The 16,597-nt window shown below is 38.2% G+C and overlaps 1 protein-coding gene across 1 annotated transcript in view; it reads left to right on the top strand.

The window, feature by feature from the left end:
- Window positions 1-16,597, top strand: part of arhgap39 (Rho GTPase activating protein 39) — a 40,212-nt gene that overhangs the window by 15,566 nt on the left and 8,049 nt on the right. Inside the window, exons 2-6 of the mRNA XM_026917447.3 lie at window positions 6,711-7,097; window positions 11,581-12,745; window positions 14,662-14,826; window positions 15,177-15,576; window positions 15,812-15,885. Coding sequence (XP_026773248.1) covers window positions 6,711-7,097; window positions 11,581-12,745; window positions 14,662-14,826; window positions 15,177-15,576; window positions 15,812-15,885 — 2,191 coding nt within the window. The remainder of the gene's footprint in view (window positions 1-6,710; window positions 7,098-11,580; window positions 12,746-14,661; window positions 14,827-15,176; window positions 15,577-15,811; window positions 15,886-16,597) is intronic.

A 16,597-nucleotide genomic window follows, 5' to 3' on the forward strand; every position in this document is an offset into this window, starting at 1 on the left:
ATATTTAGAAAAGTCAACAAGGTTTTTATTGACTTCCATAAACCTGGATTGTGTATTTTGGTCATATATTTCTGCTGCATTTGTGGTGCCTTGTAAGTGGTAATTTGCAAGCTGTAATAATTTCATTTCTCACCTTGGGACATTCGATGTGCGAAGTGAAAAAAAAAAAACATGGATACCTTCATGAAAGTGTGTCTTTTATTTGTTCTGTCAGAGCGTAAAGCTAATAAAAAGCTACTTTAACTGCCCTTTTACAGTTACAGGCCTGAGTGGTTATTGGTTCTGTTCCACTATAATGAACATTCATACAACATTTTGGGGGGAAATTGCAGCACAGCAACAACAGTGGACAATAGCAAGTAGCGAGTAGTAAGCTAGCCGGCTTACATTAGTGATAACTCTAATGTTGGTGATTACCTTATCAAACCAGTGAGTCATATGGTCAATGTTATACATTTAACAAAGTAGAGTGTCTGTATATTAACTCCTGTAAGGCCAATACTGCTATAAACCAATTTAAAAGTAGAGAAGGGAACTTTATACTGTTCACAGTGTGAGCGGCCATGTTGATTTGACGTTTTAACGTTAGAAGGAAATGGTAGTTGGGAAGACTATCCCAAGTTGAAATTTCAAGTTGAGGTGGCGTTTTTGGTGGTTTTTACCGGTCAGATTACAAGTTGTAACTTCGCCTTGAATGCAGCATTATATTTTGAAATGGGAATGCAGGCTCAGGGTAAAAAAATCTTTACTGTCTTTCATAGCATTTAATCAGTTGATTTGGGGTCGATCTTGTGGATATAAATATAATGAACAGGTAGAACAGCAGATTTTTGCTTTGTAGCCTTCAAGTGCAGTAAGCATCTTGTTTTTTTAGTTTTTCTCCTAAACAGAAAGATGAACGAATTTAAAATAGAGATCACAATCAGCACTTAGTACGTTCTTCAACTTTAAAACAATCCATTTTTTCACCAAGTTTACATAGCTACTAATGATTTCTCTCATTTTCCGCTACATATGAAGAGTGGATTGCATTGACATGTAGTAGTGGTTATTATTTGTTTCTGTAATTGAAGTTGAGTTGAACCGTTGTCTCTTAGACGTCTTTAAATAAAGATGATATGGCTGGTCAGTCTGGTTTTTAAAATGTATTTTAGCTAGCTTGATGACAGAAATGAAGATAAAAGAGTCTATTCAGTTGTCACTCATGCGCTGAGATGTTGGCAGCTTGATAGTACTCATGATGCAGAGTTTGCAGTTGAAAAAAAATTGGAGTGTGGGAGTAAGTGCAGTGTATTTCAGCAATAATTGTAGCTGTATTAAAAGTTCAGAGCAGTACACAAAGTTACACAAACAAGACCTTTCAGACAAAAGCCCTTAATCAGCTGTATTAGCAAAGGGCTTCTGAAGTTGTAGGAGGTGAAACCAGTATATGTTTGAAATGCTACATTAATTTCATTGGATTTTCAAAGTTCCAAGAGAGTAAATGAGCTCTTTTTCCTTGAGCTTCCTCGCTTCATTGGTCTTGTAGCAATGAAAAAGATATGTAATTAATGTTATACCCAGTGCTGTTGACGTGTCCAGAAAATCCGTTGAAGTGTTGAGAAATCCTTTATTGTGATTTATTTTAATGTTAGAAACAAGCAGCAACAATAGAGTTCCTGGAGCAGTTCAAGGGCAAATAAAAAAAAAAATGCATAAATGTGTACATGCTTGTGTACGCATGTGTAACACATTCAATTCAATTTTATTTGTGTAGCGCTTTTAACAATGGATATTGTCACAGTGCAGCTTTACAGAAATATATAAATTCAGGATATAAGTTTTAAACTTATAAATTTTGAAATTTATCCCTAATGAGCAAGCCAGAGATGACAGTGGCAAGGAAAAACTCGCTGAGACAATATGAGGAAGAAACCTTGAGAGGAACCAGACTCGAAACGGAACCCATCCTCATCTGGGTGACACTGGATAGTGCAATTATAGATAATTACCTTCTATAACTGTATACTAAATGGTCTAAAAGTGCAATTGTGTAACCAGTAAATTCATTATCATTGTCACATGATGTCTGTTTTGCTGAAGTTATCAACTGTTCACTGATGGAGACTTAAGTGCTCTGTTTGTGGCAATTGCAGTCCTAAAGCTATCATAGTAATTGTAGTCCTAAGCCATCGTAGGAAAACTGTTCGTATCAATTGCAGACCAAATCTCATGTCACTTTAGGCTGTTCATGTAGGGCCATCCTCAGCAGCAGTGAGCAATCTCAAGTGATGAGAACGCCAACCAGCAGGGCATCAGGTTGGATCAGGCAGGTCCAGAGAGCAGAAGGGGTCAGGATTACTGGCATCTCAGGCGTAGCATGTGTAGCTCAACAGAGAGAGAGAGAGAGAGATTATTAGGAATGCTATTTGTCAGATAATGGTTAAGGACAATGTACATTGTGTGCAAAGTGCAAGCAGGGACTCTGGCAAGACTAGCTATGACAGCATAACTAAATGGGAGAGCCAGAAGGTAACATAGACATGAGGGCATCCTGGGACATAAAGCGGCCAGCCACTCCACCATCAACAAACCTAAGTGAATGTGAGAGAGTGGGGGGCGACAGCATCCAAACGTCATAATTCGCCACAACACTCTATGCCCGTGAACCCACCGGATCTGCTCCTTTACCTAAGAAAAAAGTATTCACAGAAGGCTAGACTAAACAAATTTGTTTTCAGCATAAGTGAAAGGCTGTTCCATAACTGTGGGGCTTTGTAAGAGAAGCTCTATCCCATGCTGTAGCCTTCACTGTTCAAGGTACCAACAAGTAGCCTGCACCTGTTGATTGAAGTAGGCGGGGCGGATCATAAAAGACCAAAAGTTTGCTCAAGTACTGCGGTGCGAGACCATTCAGTGTCTTATAGGTCAATAGTAATATTTTATAATCATTGTGAAATTTGATAAGCAGCCAATGCAGTGTGGATAAGATGTGGTCATATTTTCTAGTTCTAGTAAGAACTCTGGCTGCTGCATCCTGGACTAATTGGAGTTTGTTTATGCACCTACTGGAACATCTAGACAGTAAAGCATTACAATAATCCAATCTAGAGGTAACATAAGCATGAACTAGATTTTCTGCATCATGAAGTGACATTATATTTCTTATGTTAGCAATATTTCTGAGATGAAAGAAAGCTATCCTAGTAATATTATCTACATGAGCTTCAATTGAAAGACTGGAGTCAATAATCACACCAAAGTCTTTTACTCCTGCACATGATGAAACAGAAAGGCCATCCAGAGTTACTTTGTAATCAGAAAGCTTACTTCCAGCTGTGTGTGGTCCTAGTACAAGTACTTCTGTCTTGTCAGAATTAAGTAGAAGGAAGTTAATAAGCATCCAGTGTTTAATGTCTTTTACACATTCCTCAACTTTATTAAGCTGGTGTCTGTCATCTGGCTTTGCTGAAACATACAACAGTGTGTCATCAGCGTGACAGTGGAAGCTAATACCATGTTTACAAATAATTTTGCCCAGAGGTAGCATATATAAAGAAAAGAGCAATGGGCCTAAAACAGAACCTTGTGGAACACCAAACTTTACCTCATTATGCTTAGAGAAGTCACCATTTACAGCTATAAACTGATAATGATCAGTCAGATAAGACCTGAGCCAGGAGAGGACTGTTCACTTAATGCCTACATTTTCTAGTCTATCAAGGAGAATAGCATGATCAGTGGTGTCAAAAGCTGCACTAAGGTCAAGCAACACAAGCAAGGAGACACAACCCTGACCAGAGGCCAGTAGTAGGTCATTTACCACTTTAACCAGCGCTGTCTCTGTGCTATGATGAGGCCTAAATCCTGACTGATACATTTCAGGAATGTTATTCCTATGTAAATATGAGCATAACTGCTGTTCTACAACCTTTTCTAGGATCTTGGAGACAAAGGGGAGGTTTGATATTGGCCTATAGTTGGATAATTGATAGGAGTCGAGGTTAAGTTTTTTAAATCAGGGGTTTCTTTTAACTGATAGTTTAAAAGATTCAGGTACATAGCCAGTGCTAAGGGAAGAATTGATTATTTTTAGAAGAGGTTCGATTGCTTCTGGAATTATCTGTTTGAAGAAAGATGTAGGTAAGGGAACTAGTACAGAAGTACTAGTAAAACATTCTAATCACTAATCTGATATGGTTATATTATTATCTACGGGGTTAGTTATCAAATTGTCTGGTTTTAAATTTATAGTCTGAATTTTTTGCCTGATATTTTCAATTTTGTCACTACACTGACATGTAGTGTTTGTTAGTTATTCTTTTTCCTAATGTGGAACATGGTGATGCATTACCATCAGGGAAAATGATCTATGACTAGATCAGTCCGTTGCGTCTGCATGATTAATGAAATATAGGTTTGGAGACATATGTAAGTATTCATTAACTTTTATTTATACTCTAATTATATTGCCTGCCACTAGGTCACAATATATTGATTAACAGACTGTATTCCACATCCACCCACTGCTGCACATGCAGTAGATAGAGTGGAACTCTGAAATGATCGAACTCTCTAGTACACTTTATACATTCAGCAGGATTAAATTCCCCTCTGTCTGACTATGAAGGCTTCCCAAAAACACTTTTCATCAATTTTTAATGCTCACTTTGGCCGGTGTCAGTACAAATTAGGTTTGATGTTTACGATAGTATCAAGTGGGTACAGTTTCTGTATGACGTTCAGATGTTTTAACCTTTCATATTCAGACTCTAAAAACTAATAACCGATCTCTTACCTTTGTATGTTCACATACACAAATCACCCTCACCTGCCTTTTCATAATTCACACAACATCTGGGGAAGACAAACATAGCAGTTCACTCATGACTCATGACTCATAGCTTGTAAGTGTGTGTGCGTGAGTCATTGATATAAGGATTTTGAAAGGGCACATTTTAAGATATAAAAATCAAGCATACATCTGACAATTGTTGAAAGATTCGGAATATGGTGTTCACACACGTTTGTATAAGAACATGAAAGTATGTGAATTTAGCATTTTTATTAACATTAATTGGCCATAGTCTTAAAAATGATCATGTGGTATGACCACGCTTTACCCTAAAAATAATGCATTTCCCTTAATATGGTTTAAAATTCTACAAAATATTACAAGTAAAGTAGCATCTGTACATCAATATCCACTTGAGCATACTTTATCACTGCTTAATATTTCAGCCACAGAATATAGATATTTTGTTTGTAATTTTAATATGGTTATTGCAATTATGGGTTACACCACATGATGAGAAGAGTATGCACAGTCAAAGAAAGATCAATAAACAATAAATTGATTAAAGATCAGATTAAACCACATCTGAAATCTCATAGACAAACATTTCCTAAACCGTAGACTTTTTCTTTTCTTTTTTCTCTCTGTGTTTCCTTCTGTCTGTCTTTAGAAGGTCACTTGAAGCTCTTTCCCATCTTTTCTTCACCAATAGCTAAAACAGTAGTGTACAATACTGGGACAATTTTTGATTTAAATAGATAATTTTAAATGCATGGTATGTGTTAAAAAAGAAGAAAGTTAAAATACCCATGTTTTTTTTCTCAATAAATAAGAGGTTGAAGTCCTGGTAAACATTCTTTGACTCCCAATCCTAGAAGCTAAGTTGCAAAAACAGCCCTTTAATTATTTACACTTGTGACTCCCATTTACATATCACCACTATTCAGTCCATAGCAGTTTAGTTTTCTTTAACATATTTCAAACCTTTCTTTTCTTCTTGCAAGATACTCAGCTAATGCTTTAGGTTCAGACCTAACCCACTGCCTCTTTGCTACTTAAATGAAAAAAGATTAAAATAGATTAATTAAATACATTTTCTAATGAATGTGTACAAAACGTATGCAAAATATTCATCCTCAAATATAACTTGAAATAGCAGGAAAACATGTTGAAAAATGTAATTATACTTGCATGTATATAAATCATGAATTGAGTATAAAAGCACAGAAAATGCCAATGGAGGACATATATAAACCACAGTGGTTGCACCACATGATTTTTGGTCACAAAAATACATCCCACCAATGTATATTATAAAATTGTGAATAAATAATAGATCAATATAGATTTACAGATATAATTAAATTTGCATTGTTCTCTTGAGGTCATACCACAGACACATATGGAAACTATAGAGTGGTACTTAAAAAGGTGAAAGATTTCCAGATTTGACAACCATTCTAGATGTTTCCACAGATCCTTGGCATGTTGCTCAGTGATGTAACTTTTTGTTATCGAAATGTTTGAGTACGTCTCAAAATGGCCTTTTTTTGATGGTCTCACCAGATGATATTTTGTAAAATGAACAAATTCAGACAACTTTTATATCACAAATATGGCAAAATAAAAATAAATAAGAATATAGAGCAATATCAAAAAATTTTCAGAATTGCACTAATGATAAGATAATGGTCACACCACATGATATTTTGACTCTTCTAATAAATGAGTAATAACTAATGCATTAAAAGGAAAACTTAAGGTAGGTACATACGGATATACTAGAGATGTTTTTGTCTTATTATGCATTTATAATTTTTAAAAGGCAAGAAATTTTTTTTTTCCCTTTTCCCATCCTTCATCTTGCCTTGTAAAAATTTAGCTGGCTCTTCCTTTGTAAATGGGCTTTTCATGGCTTCTGATTTGGTGTGTTCAGGTTGGAATGGGTGGAGATCATCGAACCTCGCACACGCGAGCGCATGTATGCCAACCTACTGACAGGCGAGTGTGTGTGGGATGCGCCAGCTGGTGTGCACATCAAGCGCAGCGGCCCAGACCAGTGGTGGGAACTGTTCGACTCCAACACCTCACGCTTCTACTATTACAATGCCTCCACCCAACGCACTGTCTGGCACCGCCCACACGGATGCGACATCATCCCTCTCGCCAAGCTCCAGACACTCAAGCAGAACACAGACACACCGCTTCCTGTTGCTTCGGTGATCAGTGGATCGGCTGACAGCAGCCCCGCTCGCAGTGCTGTCAGCACCACATCGTCACAAGAGCAGGAGGATAAAACAGCACCCAGAGAGGAAGGAGAGAGGTGAGAGAGAGAAGAGAGAAAAGAGAAAGACAATTCTTTTAATCCTAAATCATACACTGAAGATCAATAACTCAAACTGTTCATACACTTTATCAAAGTATACTTTCTTTGGCTGAAATACAGTCTGAGAAGATAGATGACACTGTTAGCAGTCAGGGAGTGAGACATTTCCCAAATCAGCCTATGTACTATCTGTACCTGACACTATCTGTATGTTTAGTGCATCAAATATTCGTTTCTGTATTTGGATTTAAACCCAACATGGACATGGCCCACTACCACTGTGTCCCCAGAAACACTGGAAAACACTAGGGGAAAAAATGGCAGCGCTGTCTGTGAATTTTGAATCTGAAATTTGAATCTGACGTTCCTCATCATTCGAGTGCATAATTGGTCGCCTATTATTTACAGTTATTATGTTTTATTGTATCTGCCCATGATATTTTGTAATGAATTTAGTTAGCACTTGTTCCTAAAATATAAACAAACTAGTAGCCTTATTTAAAGCGACGTGACCCTGACCAGGGAGTGGATGCTGTAAATACACCAAAGGTGAAATATTTTCCAGTTCCAAATGGATATTCCTGGACGTTTAACATACCATACATATGGTGCAACTGCTATTTACAGCATATATATATATATATATATATATATATATATATATATATATATATACAGTACTGTGCAAAAGTCTTAGGCACCCTTTTTTTTTTTGTACAAACTTTGTTATAGATTTTTTATTTTCTGACTTCTACTTTATCGAATCAGTACAAAAACATTTTAGATTCCAAACATGAAAATGAAAAATGAAAAATGTTTGTATGTCAGTAAAGAAAGCAGCAGATTCCATAAGAGACACTTTTCAGACAAAAAACATCATGAAGCCTGCTGGGTTTCGCTGCAGAAATAAGAAGCGAGTCGACAGTCAAAGTCTCCAGAAGAACTGTGGCTGCTTCTGCAAGATGCTCAGTAACACTTACAGCTCATTTCCTTATAAAACTGCACACACTGTACCTGAGACTACTATTTTTTTTAAAGCGAAGGATCGTCACACCAAATATTGACTTTGTTTCATTTATTACTGTTTACTGCTCTTTATAGTATTTTTTTTAATGTAGAAACATTTAATTTCATTATTTCTGAAGGCATCTTTGCTCTACAGCATTTCATTGCATGTGCCTAAGACTTTTTGCCATAGAAACACTGGAAAACACTAAATAAAAAAGGGCTGCTGGAAAAATAAGTCATTTTTCATTCACAAATTATAACAACAAATAGCAAGTTGCAGAACGTACTCCTTTATTCAGCTTTATTCAACTGCTGAACCAGATAGCATGTGGAATTTCTGGGAAGCTTTCTATCTTCGGTCTAATGAGACCGAGTAAGCAAGCTAACTGTGTTTCAAAACAATCAAGAACCTGTTATATTCTAATAGTATTTTATCAGATTTCTATTAGTTTCTGGGTTTGGTACATTCAAGAAAGATCAGAAAAGTTTGTTGGACATGTTAAAAGAATCTTTTATAAAACTGGGACGCATTTACAGTGTTGCTGCGAGTCAAACAGAGATCCTTTAAGAGGCATTTCATTATAATGCATGCATGATTTTCTGAGAATATTTTTATTTGATTGATGATGGAGAATGATTATTTAAGAATGACAAAAATCATTTTTTTGTGGAGAAACCAGCAGAGATATGCAGCTCTATGCACAGCGCAACTTGAGGGTTGCCAGGTTCTGCATATATTATCCGTGTATTGCAGATAGATACTGCAAGTCAGAAATGTTCTGTTCCTATGAAAAGACTGAAAAAAGGAGAAAAATGTGTCTACCTTTTCTTATGCCTGAACATTTTGGGCTAGTTTCAAGTGTTTTTGTGTGGTTTCAAGTTATAATTTGAATTTATTTCAAGTTGTAATCTACTTTATTATTAGATGCCTATTGTTGTCATCTGTAAATAACAGTTTATTGATTTGGGAAAGATATTTTTGTTTTGAAACACAGTTAGCTTGATTACTCGTCACCTTAGATCCAGGAAGTTCTGCAGAACATCTGGTTTAGGAGTTAAACATATTTAACACATAAACATACTCAAAAAAAAAAAAAAAAAAACTTCCGATATTTTTCCGTATCCAGTTTAAATCCAAATATGAGAACAGATATAAATATTTTGTGTAGTAAACAGATACAGATACACAACACGTAGTCTGCGATTTAGTTGATGGATTTAAAATTCATTTTGCTTCAACGCTTATATAAAGATTCAGGGAAACAGGAGGGAGTTGCTGATTGTGGGTGACAGAATAGAGCGAGAGTGAGGGAGAAAGAATGTGTAAATTGATTAGCAGCTCAGATACCATGAATTATTTATGACCAGAGTGTAACAGTGGTCCCTTTCTAGGAGTTTCTTTCTTGAGAAAAAAATGGAATTAGAAAGAGAGAGAGAGTGCATGAGAGATGAGCTGCCCAACTTCTAAATGAAGCACACACACACACACACACACTCTAACACAGTCTTGGCTGTGTCAGCAGGTCTGGTCATGGGGAGTTCTCAGGCTGTAAGAAAGTGCTGAATTGATTTCAGACTACTGTTTCACTGCTTTACTTTAATACCTAGAGGCAAAGGCCTGTTCTATACACTTTAATCCCTGGCAAGAACTCTTGGATTTGTAAGGACAATGGACCTGATTCATCAACGTTGTATATGGTTAAATATGATCGTAAACCGAACATACACACATTTCCAAGGACAGTCTGGTCAGAGTGTGTGTAAACTTGAAAGAAATATTTTAACAACCTTAAAAATGCTTAATTTGCAGTTAAATAATTAAACTCAGTATCAATAATTAAACTCAGTATCAATAATTATAGCAAGTCAAGTAGAGCTAGTATAAGCAATAACAGTAAAAATTCAATGATATTAATAATCACAATTGCGCACAAGGAAACCCTGTAGTAAAATAGCTATAGATATTGGGTTTTGTGTCAGCCATGTAATTGGTAATGTGTAAATGTCTCAGCCGTGCATCTTTATAAGCTCGTTAGCTCTACAATTGAGTAATCGGTGCATTCATGTACAAGAGCCACCATGAAGCTCTGACCTGGATGCACAGTTTTATTTGACAGGCATGCAGCTCAGAGAAGTGCAAATGTCATCACACAAATTATTAGCTCATTTCATATCACCCCAGAACAGGCCAGACATGATTTTATTCGATTTGGTTCAATCCGTTTCTATTAAACAAGGATTAGCCTTTTTTTCTTCCCTTTATAAGTATTTAGAAATGAAGCCTAATTTGACTTATTCAAGTACTAAAATGAATAACATAGCCATAAACAGTGCTTTCTAAACTAATAATTTTATTTGTAATTTTAATTCTGTAACCTATAAAAAAAACAGTATACTTCATTGTCTATATTCACCTACGTGATACCATTAATTTCAGTAAAAACGAAGTATTGCAAAGGACAAACATACTGAACCATCCCTTCCTCTGTTGAAACTGTGTGAACACTTCAATTGATTTCATTTCAAGCTTTTTTTTTGGAGGCTTCTGAAAAGAATATCTTTATTTGCACCAATCTCAGTTTCATTAAAATGTACTTTTTTCCCACTTGATTGACTTCTTTGCTCAGATCTAGGATTAACTGTAACCTGCTGAATTTTTTCCTTTTATTGATTTAATATCAATACACTCGTATAAATTAGGGTGTTTTGTGTAAATTAGATGTATATGAGGGTGAATTGGGGTTGCGCTAGGATAGTTTATAAATCAGACCCAGATGAAAAGGGCCATTATGTCTTTTTTGGACTACAGCTCATAACAAGAGTTCCTAGCTATCTGTGACTATTATAAATTAACCTACATTTCAATGTAAAATGAATTGTATTAAAAGCAATATAACATGAATCTTAGATTAAGGAAAATGGAAGTTTGTAAATCTATGGCCAAATGTATGTGGACACCTGACCAATCACATCCATATGTGCTTGTTGAACATCCCATGCCAGATTTAGTCCCCCATTGCTATTACAATAACCTCCACTCTTATGGGCTTTCCAATAGATTTTGGAGTGTGGCTGTGGGGATTTGAGCTCATTCAGCCACAAGACAATTAGTGAGGTCAGGCACTGATGTGGGGAGAGGAGGTCTGGGGTGCAGTCATCCAGTTCATTTGAAAGGTGTTCAGTGGGGTTGAGGTCAGGGCTCTGTGCAGGACACTTGAGTTCTTCTACACCAACCCTGGCAAACCATGTCTTCATAAACCTCGCTGTCTGCACAATGTCATTGTCATGCTGGAACATGTTTGGCCCTCTTAGTTCCAGTGAAGGGAAATTGTAATGCTACAGCATACAAAAACATCCTAGACAATTGTGTGCTTCCAGCTTTGTGGCACCATATGGGTGTGATGTACCATATATTGTGTCATAAGTAAATGATGTAATTGTGAAAATGTCTTTGTCTCTCTTTATCTATCAGTTTCAGATGGGGGACGACAAGTAAGGACAGGATGTTGATTAAAGTATCTGACAGGGAGCCCAGTTTCCTGTCACAGGGCAACGGTTATTCCAACTCTTCCCCACGCTCCAGACGCTCATCTAGTAACACCCTCCCTGAGGCAGAAACCACTCCCCATGCTTTGCCTGACCGTCGCCAATCACAGTCTCCCTTTCTGAAGAGAGCTGACTTTGGTGGAACTCAGCGGCGTTGTTCAGGTGACTCTCAGCCTCCTTCGCCACGCTACGCTTATGAACCCCCACTCTATGAGGAGCCTCCTTCTGAGTATCAGTCCCCACCCATTTATGAAGAACCACCCACTGATATGCATTGTGACCCTGGCCTTTATGCCTCAGATAGATCGCCAGCACGCAAGCCTGGGATTTACCATTCTCCCAAACAGAGCCCATCCCCTTATGGTCAGCTGGTGTTGACCAGACAAAGAGGCTCCACCCCTGAGAAGATCTCCAACCAGGCAGAACGGGACTACGGTTTTAGTGGGCGTGATTATAGTTCTGCAGGGCGGGACTATAGCTCTGGTGGACGGGACTACAGCTCTGGCGGGCGTGATTATAGCTCTGGTGGGCGGGAGTACAGCGCAGCAGGGCGGGAGTATGTCAAGCAGCTTGTGTATGTAGAACAGTCAGGCTCCTCTCCCAGGTTCCGGACAACGGATCGATTTTTAAACTATGGAAAGGCTGCACAGGGTGGTCTACCTGCTGGAATGTGTTATGGTGGCTCTTTTACACTGCAGCACAGCCATGATGGTGGTGGCGGTAATCGAAAACGTAAAAATCGCAAGCCCTCCTTGCCTGGTGGGGAGGGAGAGAGTATTGGGGCGGGAGTAGGAGCAGTACTCACACAAGCACGACTCGCCTGGGAAGCCCAGCAGCTCATGCAACAGCGTGGAGGTGGCGCCTTGGGAGGTGGTACTAAAGACGGTTATGAAAGCGATGGCGCAACACCCTTGCCACTGCCAGGGCCTGTGGTGCGGGCATTCAGCGAAGATGAAGCTCTGGCCCAGCAGGATGGCCACTGGAAACGTACTACATTAGACAGACTTGCATTTCCTCAAACGCTGTTAGAGAAGAGTCTGTCTGTACAAACCAACCTGGCATCACCAGAGCCTTACCTGCATCCCTCACAGGTATAACACTCAGATAAATTGCGCATAAGCAAATGTAAATTCATACTCTTGTAATATTGATCTTTTGTTCCCAACAAATACAGTTACATTACACATGTACATCATGATATCCATTCCTAGTGTTGTTTTCTTTTCTATTTTTTTTATTATTAAAATGTTAAAGAACTACTAGCATTTTTGGTGCACATTTTGTCTGTATGACAAATAAACGCACACACAATATACACACTCTATAGACCAGACTCTAGACTGGAAGAGGTGTGGAGAATCAGAGGCTCATTTCAAGGCACTGTTTCTCGTGCCAGGCATTCATTAGTGTCTTTTCATTTTAGATCAATCTGACGTTCCAGCGTTCCCTCCAGCGTTTTTCTCTCTTTTAAACACACCCACACACACACGCAGTTAATGCTGTCTACAATCAGTGCTAGAGTCCTACAGTAGTAATCATATCATCTTTAGAAGCTGAATTAGAAGGTAAATCTGACCACATTCATACAGTTTTTTACATGAACTTTCAGACAGTATGTTTCTAGTTAATTCTGACAGTTAATTCCGACATTCTGACATACATACCTGATCCCATTTTTCACCAAAATATCAGATTGTAATGAATGTCCAGAAAAAAGGAATAGTTGCAGACCAAATGCAGTGTTTATTAAGGAGCAAGACATGGATATGGATATGGAGACATATCAGAAGTTAGGCTGACTCAGATGATAGTTATTTATTAAAAGTTAATTTATTAGACACGCTGTGTGTGAACTCACCAGAGTGTCATTGCTGGAGCTAGGGACAAATTGTAGCAAAAACCTCTGTAATGAATGCCCAGAGACAGGGATAGATCCAGAGCTAATTAAGGAGCAGACAGACATATCAGAGGTTAGGCTGACTCACATTCTAGTCATTTTCAGATAAAAAAAAAAAGGGGGTTGAAAAATCCAAGGTCAGAAAACATTTACATTTACATTTATGGCATTTGTCAGACGCCCTTATCCAGAGTGACTTACAGAAGTGCTTTGAAGTCTCTATCAATAAATACATCCTGATACTGGTTCACTACATCAAGGACTAAGAATACCATCGGTCTAAAAACTCTGTTGGGGAGGTAATATAGTAAGAAAAGCACATGGTGAACACTTTTTTCATTAGAAAGGAAATAAAAAGTGAATAAAAAAGGAATAAAAAGGGTTCAAGTTCACAACAATAGCTCACATAAAAAAACTGGCTCAGACATGCACTTCAGAAACTGTGGAAAGACTTCGCAAAGACACATATCACACAAGCTGTTCAAACAGAGTGAGCAGTCAAGATGACATGGTTTAGATGATGGTTTATGACAGGTTTGCACGCTGCTCAGAATTCCAGTGATGGTGCACTCTGGTGGTCGTAGGAGAAAGTACGAAGGGTGGCTGTTACACAGATAGAAAATTATACTAATAATCAGGTTCATGAATAGTACATTCGCTTTATATGTTGTTTTGAAATGTATAGTTCTGTGTAGTATACAGTATGTCTGTTATTATATGCTGCCATCAGGAGTTATTGTGTTGAAGCATTCTCAATGAAGCCTCTGCCATTATTTAACATATAGAGCTGTATGTAGAGGAATATCGTTGTTTCTTAGACTTTCAGTTTGAAGGAGACGAGGGATGAATCGTTGCTCCAGAATGCCTTTTTTATCACTTATTTTAGAAACTCAAGCTTTGACCTGCTTCAGCCCTGAGGCTGCCTCTTGATGAGCTCCCTCTCCACCACCTCCTTTGTCTCTCTGTCTCTCTCTCTCTCTCTGTTTTCTTCTTCTTGCTGTTCATTGAGGTTCAGACACACCTTTCATTTCTTTATAATGCTGTTTATAACTGCATTATCTCTCTCTCTCTCTCTCTCTCTCTCTCTCTGTCTCTCTCTCTCTCTCTCAGTCGGAAGACCTTGGTGCATGCTCACAGTTTGAGGCAAGTCGGAATGCTCGGAACATGATGCCCAGTGCTAGTTGTGGTGTGTTTCCAGAATTCTCCCTGCGAAAGCCCTCTTCCGAGACTGACATTGAGAACTGGGCATCTAAGCATTTCAGCAAACACACACAGGTACTTACCCTCGATACATGTGATTATATTATATTTTACAACATTCAATGCAGATAACATAGTTCTTAGTGACAGAGAGTGTGCCTGAGATTAAAAATAAAAGCTGAAGCGTTGCATAAGAATCTTTCTTATTTGGACTAATTGGAAGGTAGCATTGTATGTTATGCCACTAGCATGATATCGATGATGGAGTACAAAATGTTATTTAAATGCCGCCCAAAAGGTACAGGTAAAGGTATCATTTTTTTAATACATTACCATAATAAAAAGCTAGACAGTTATTGGTGTGTGAAATATTGGCATTTGTCTAAACTCTACACTCTAATCTCCATCTTATCTCCATCTGTCAGGGTCTGTTCAGAAGGAAGGTATCTATCGCAAACATGCTGGCCTGGAGCAGCGAGCCCATTAAAAAGCCCATGATCCACACAATGGACCGTACAGTCAAGCGTGAGGCAGTGGAGCTCTTCAAGCACATCCAGACCTACATGGGGGACAGAAAGGGCAAAGGTGAGCCTCTGGCTGTGGCTCTGGAGATTGCAGTGCGTGGCTGGAGCAACCAGGGCCTCCGTGACGAGCTCTACATTCAGCTGTGCCGGCAGACCACAGAGAACTTCCGTTATGACAGCTTACAGAGGGGCTGGGAGCTCATGGCCATCTGTCTGGCCTTCTTTCCTCCTACACCGCGCTTCCACAACTACCTGGAAGGTTACATTTACAGACACATTGACCCACTGAATGACACCAAAGGTAAGACTCAGACACATACTTATGCACACTTGTATTAATACTTATCCAGTAATATTTTCTCTTTATGGCAAGGATTATCTGCTGACGAATCTTTACTTTTAGTGTGATAGTTTGTAGAAGATTGTACTTCTTAAATGATAAAGATGTTGATCAAAACATTTTGATTTTGCAGGAAAGCATAATGTCTAATTTTTGCCGTACTGACCAGTATTTGTGTGTATGCATGTAAATGTAGGAGTGGCTGTCAGCAGCTATGCGAAGTATTGCTACCGCAAATTACAGAAAGCTGCATTGACTGGAGCGAAAAAGGTTGGTGCCTTCAATTTTTCCTTTGCAATTGTATTTATTTATTAATCTTTAGCATGTTTCTTTACTTTCAGTAGTGTTTGAGAATTAAAGGCCCCTTCATAGCTTCATAGCTGTGATTTGATTCTATATGTTGATGTATTTGCTTTCAAAACTGGAAGAGAGAGTGACGTCATGTTGAACTGCTTGTCTCACTTAAACAACAGCCAGTAGTGTTTGAGATACGACACAACACAGACTATAAATAAACCTGACAGTATCTTAGGAAGCCCACTAAATATAGTGAACAGTAAAGAGATTAACGAGAGGCTCTTACTGATGAAGAAGCCTTGATGGTGTATAAAGACGGAATCACGTTATCGCTCAGTCTGAGGAAGTGAAGTATTCCAGCAAGTTGGTAAAACCTCTAGAAAAGTGAATAGTGTGCAGGGAGATACACACAGCCAAAAACACACTGACAAACTATGTTTACTACTAACAAGTGTAGAGCAAAACCCACTTCAGAGTGTGGGTTTTGTTTCTAGAGAGCATTTAATCGCTACTTAAGAATCAGCAGAAAGTTTTTGATCGTTTTCCCGGAACTGATGATCTGTAAACTTAAAAGGAGAATATCTCCAAAACTATTTTTTTTCCAGATACTATCGTACTGGTGTCCATAACACTAAGGGACAGGGAGAAAAAGCTCTGAAAAAGCCATTTTGATTTCATGTACTGT

The sequence above is a fragment of the Pangasianodon hypophthalmus genome, chromosome 30 (genome assembly GCF_027358585.1).
Source record: "Pangasianodon hypophthalmus isolate fPanHyp1 chromosome 30, fPanHyp1.pri, whole genome shotgun sequence".
Classification (NCBI taxonomy): domain Eukaryota; kingdom Metazoa; phylum Chordata; class Actinopteri; order Siluriformes; family Pangasiidae; genus Pangasianodon; species Pangasianodon hypophthalmus.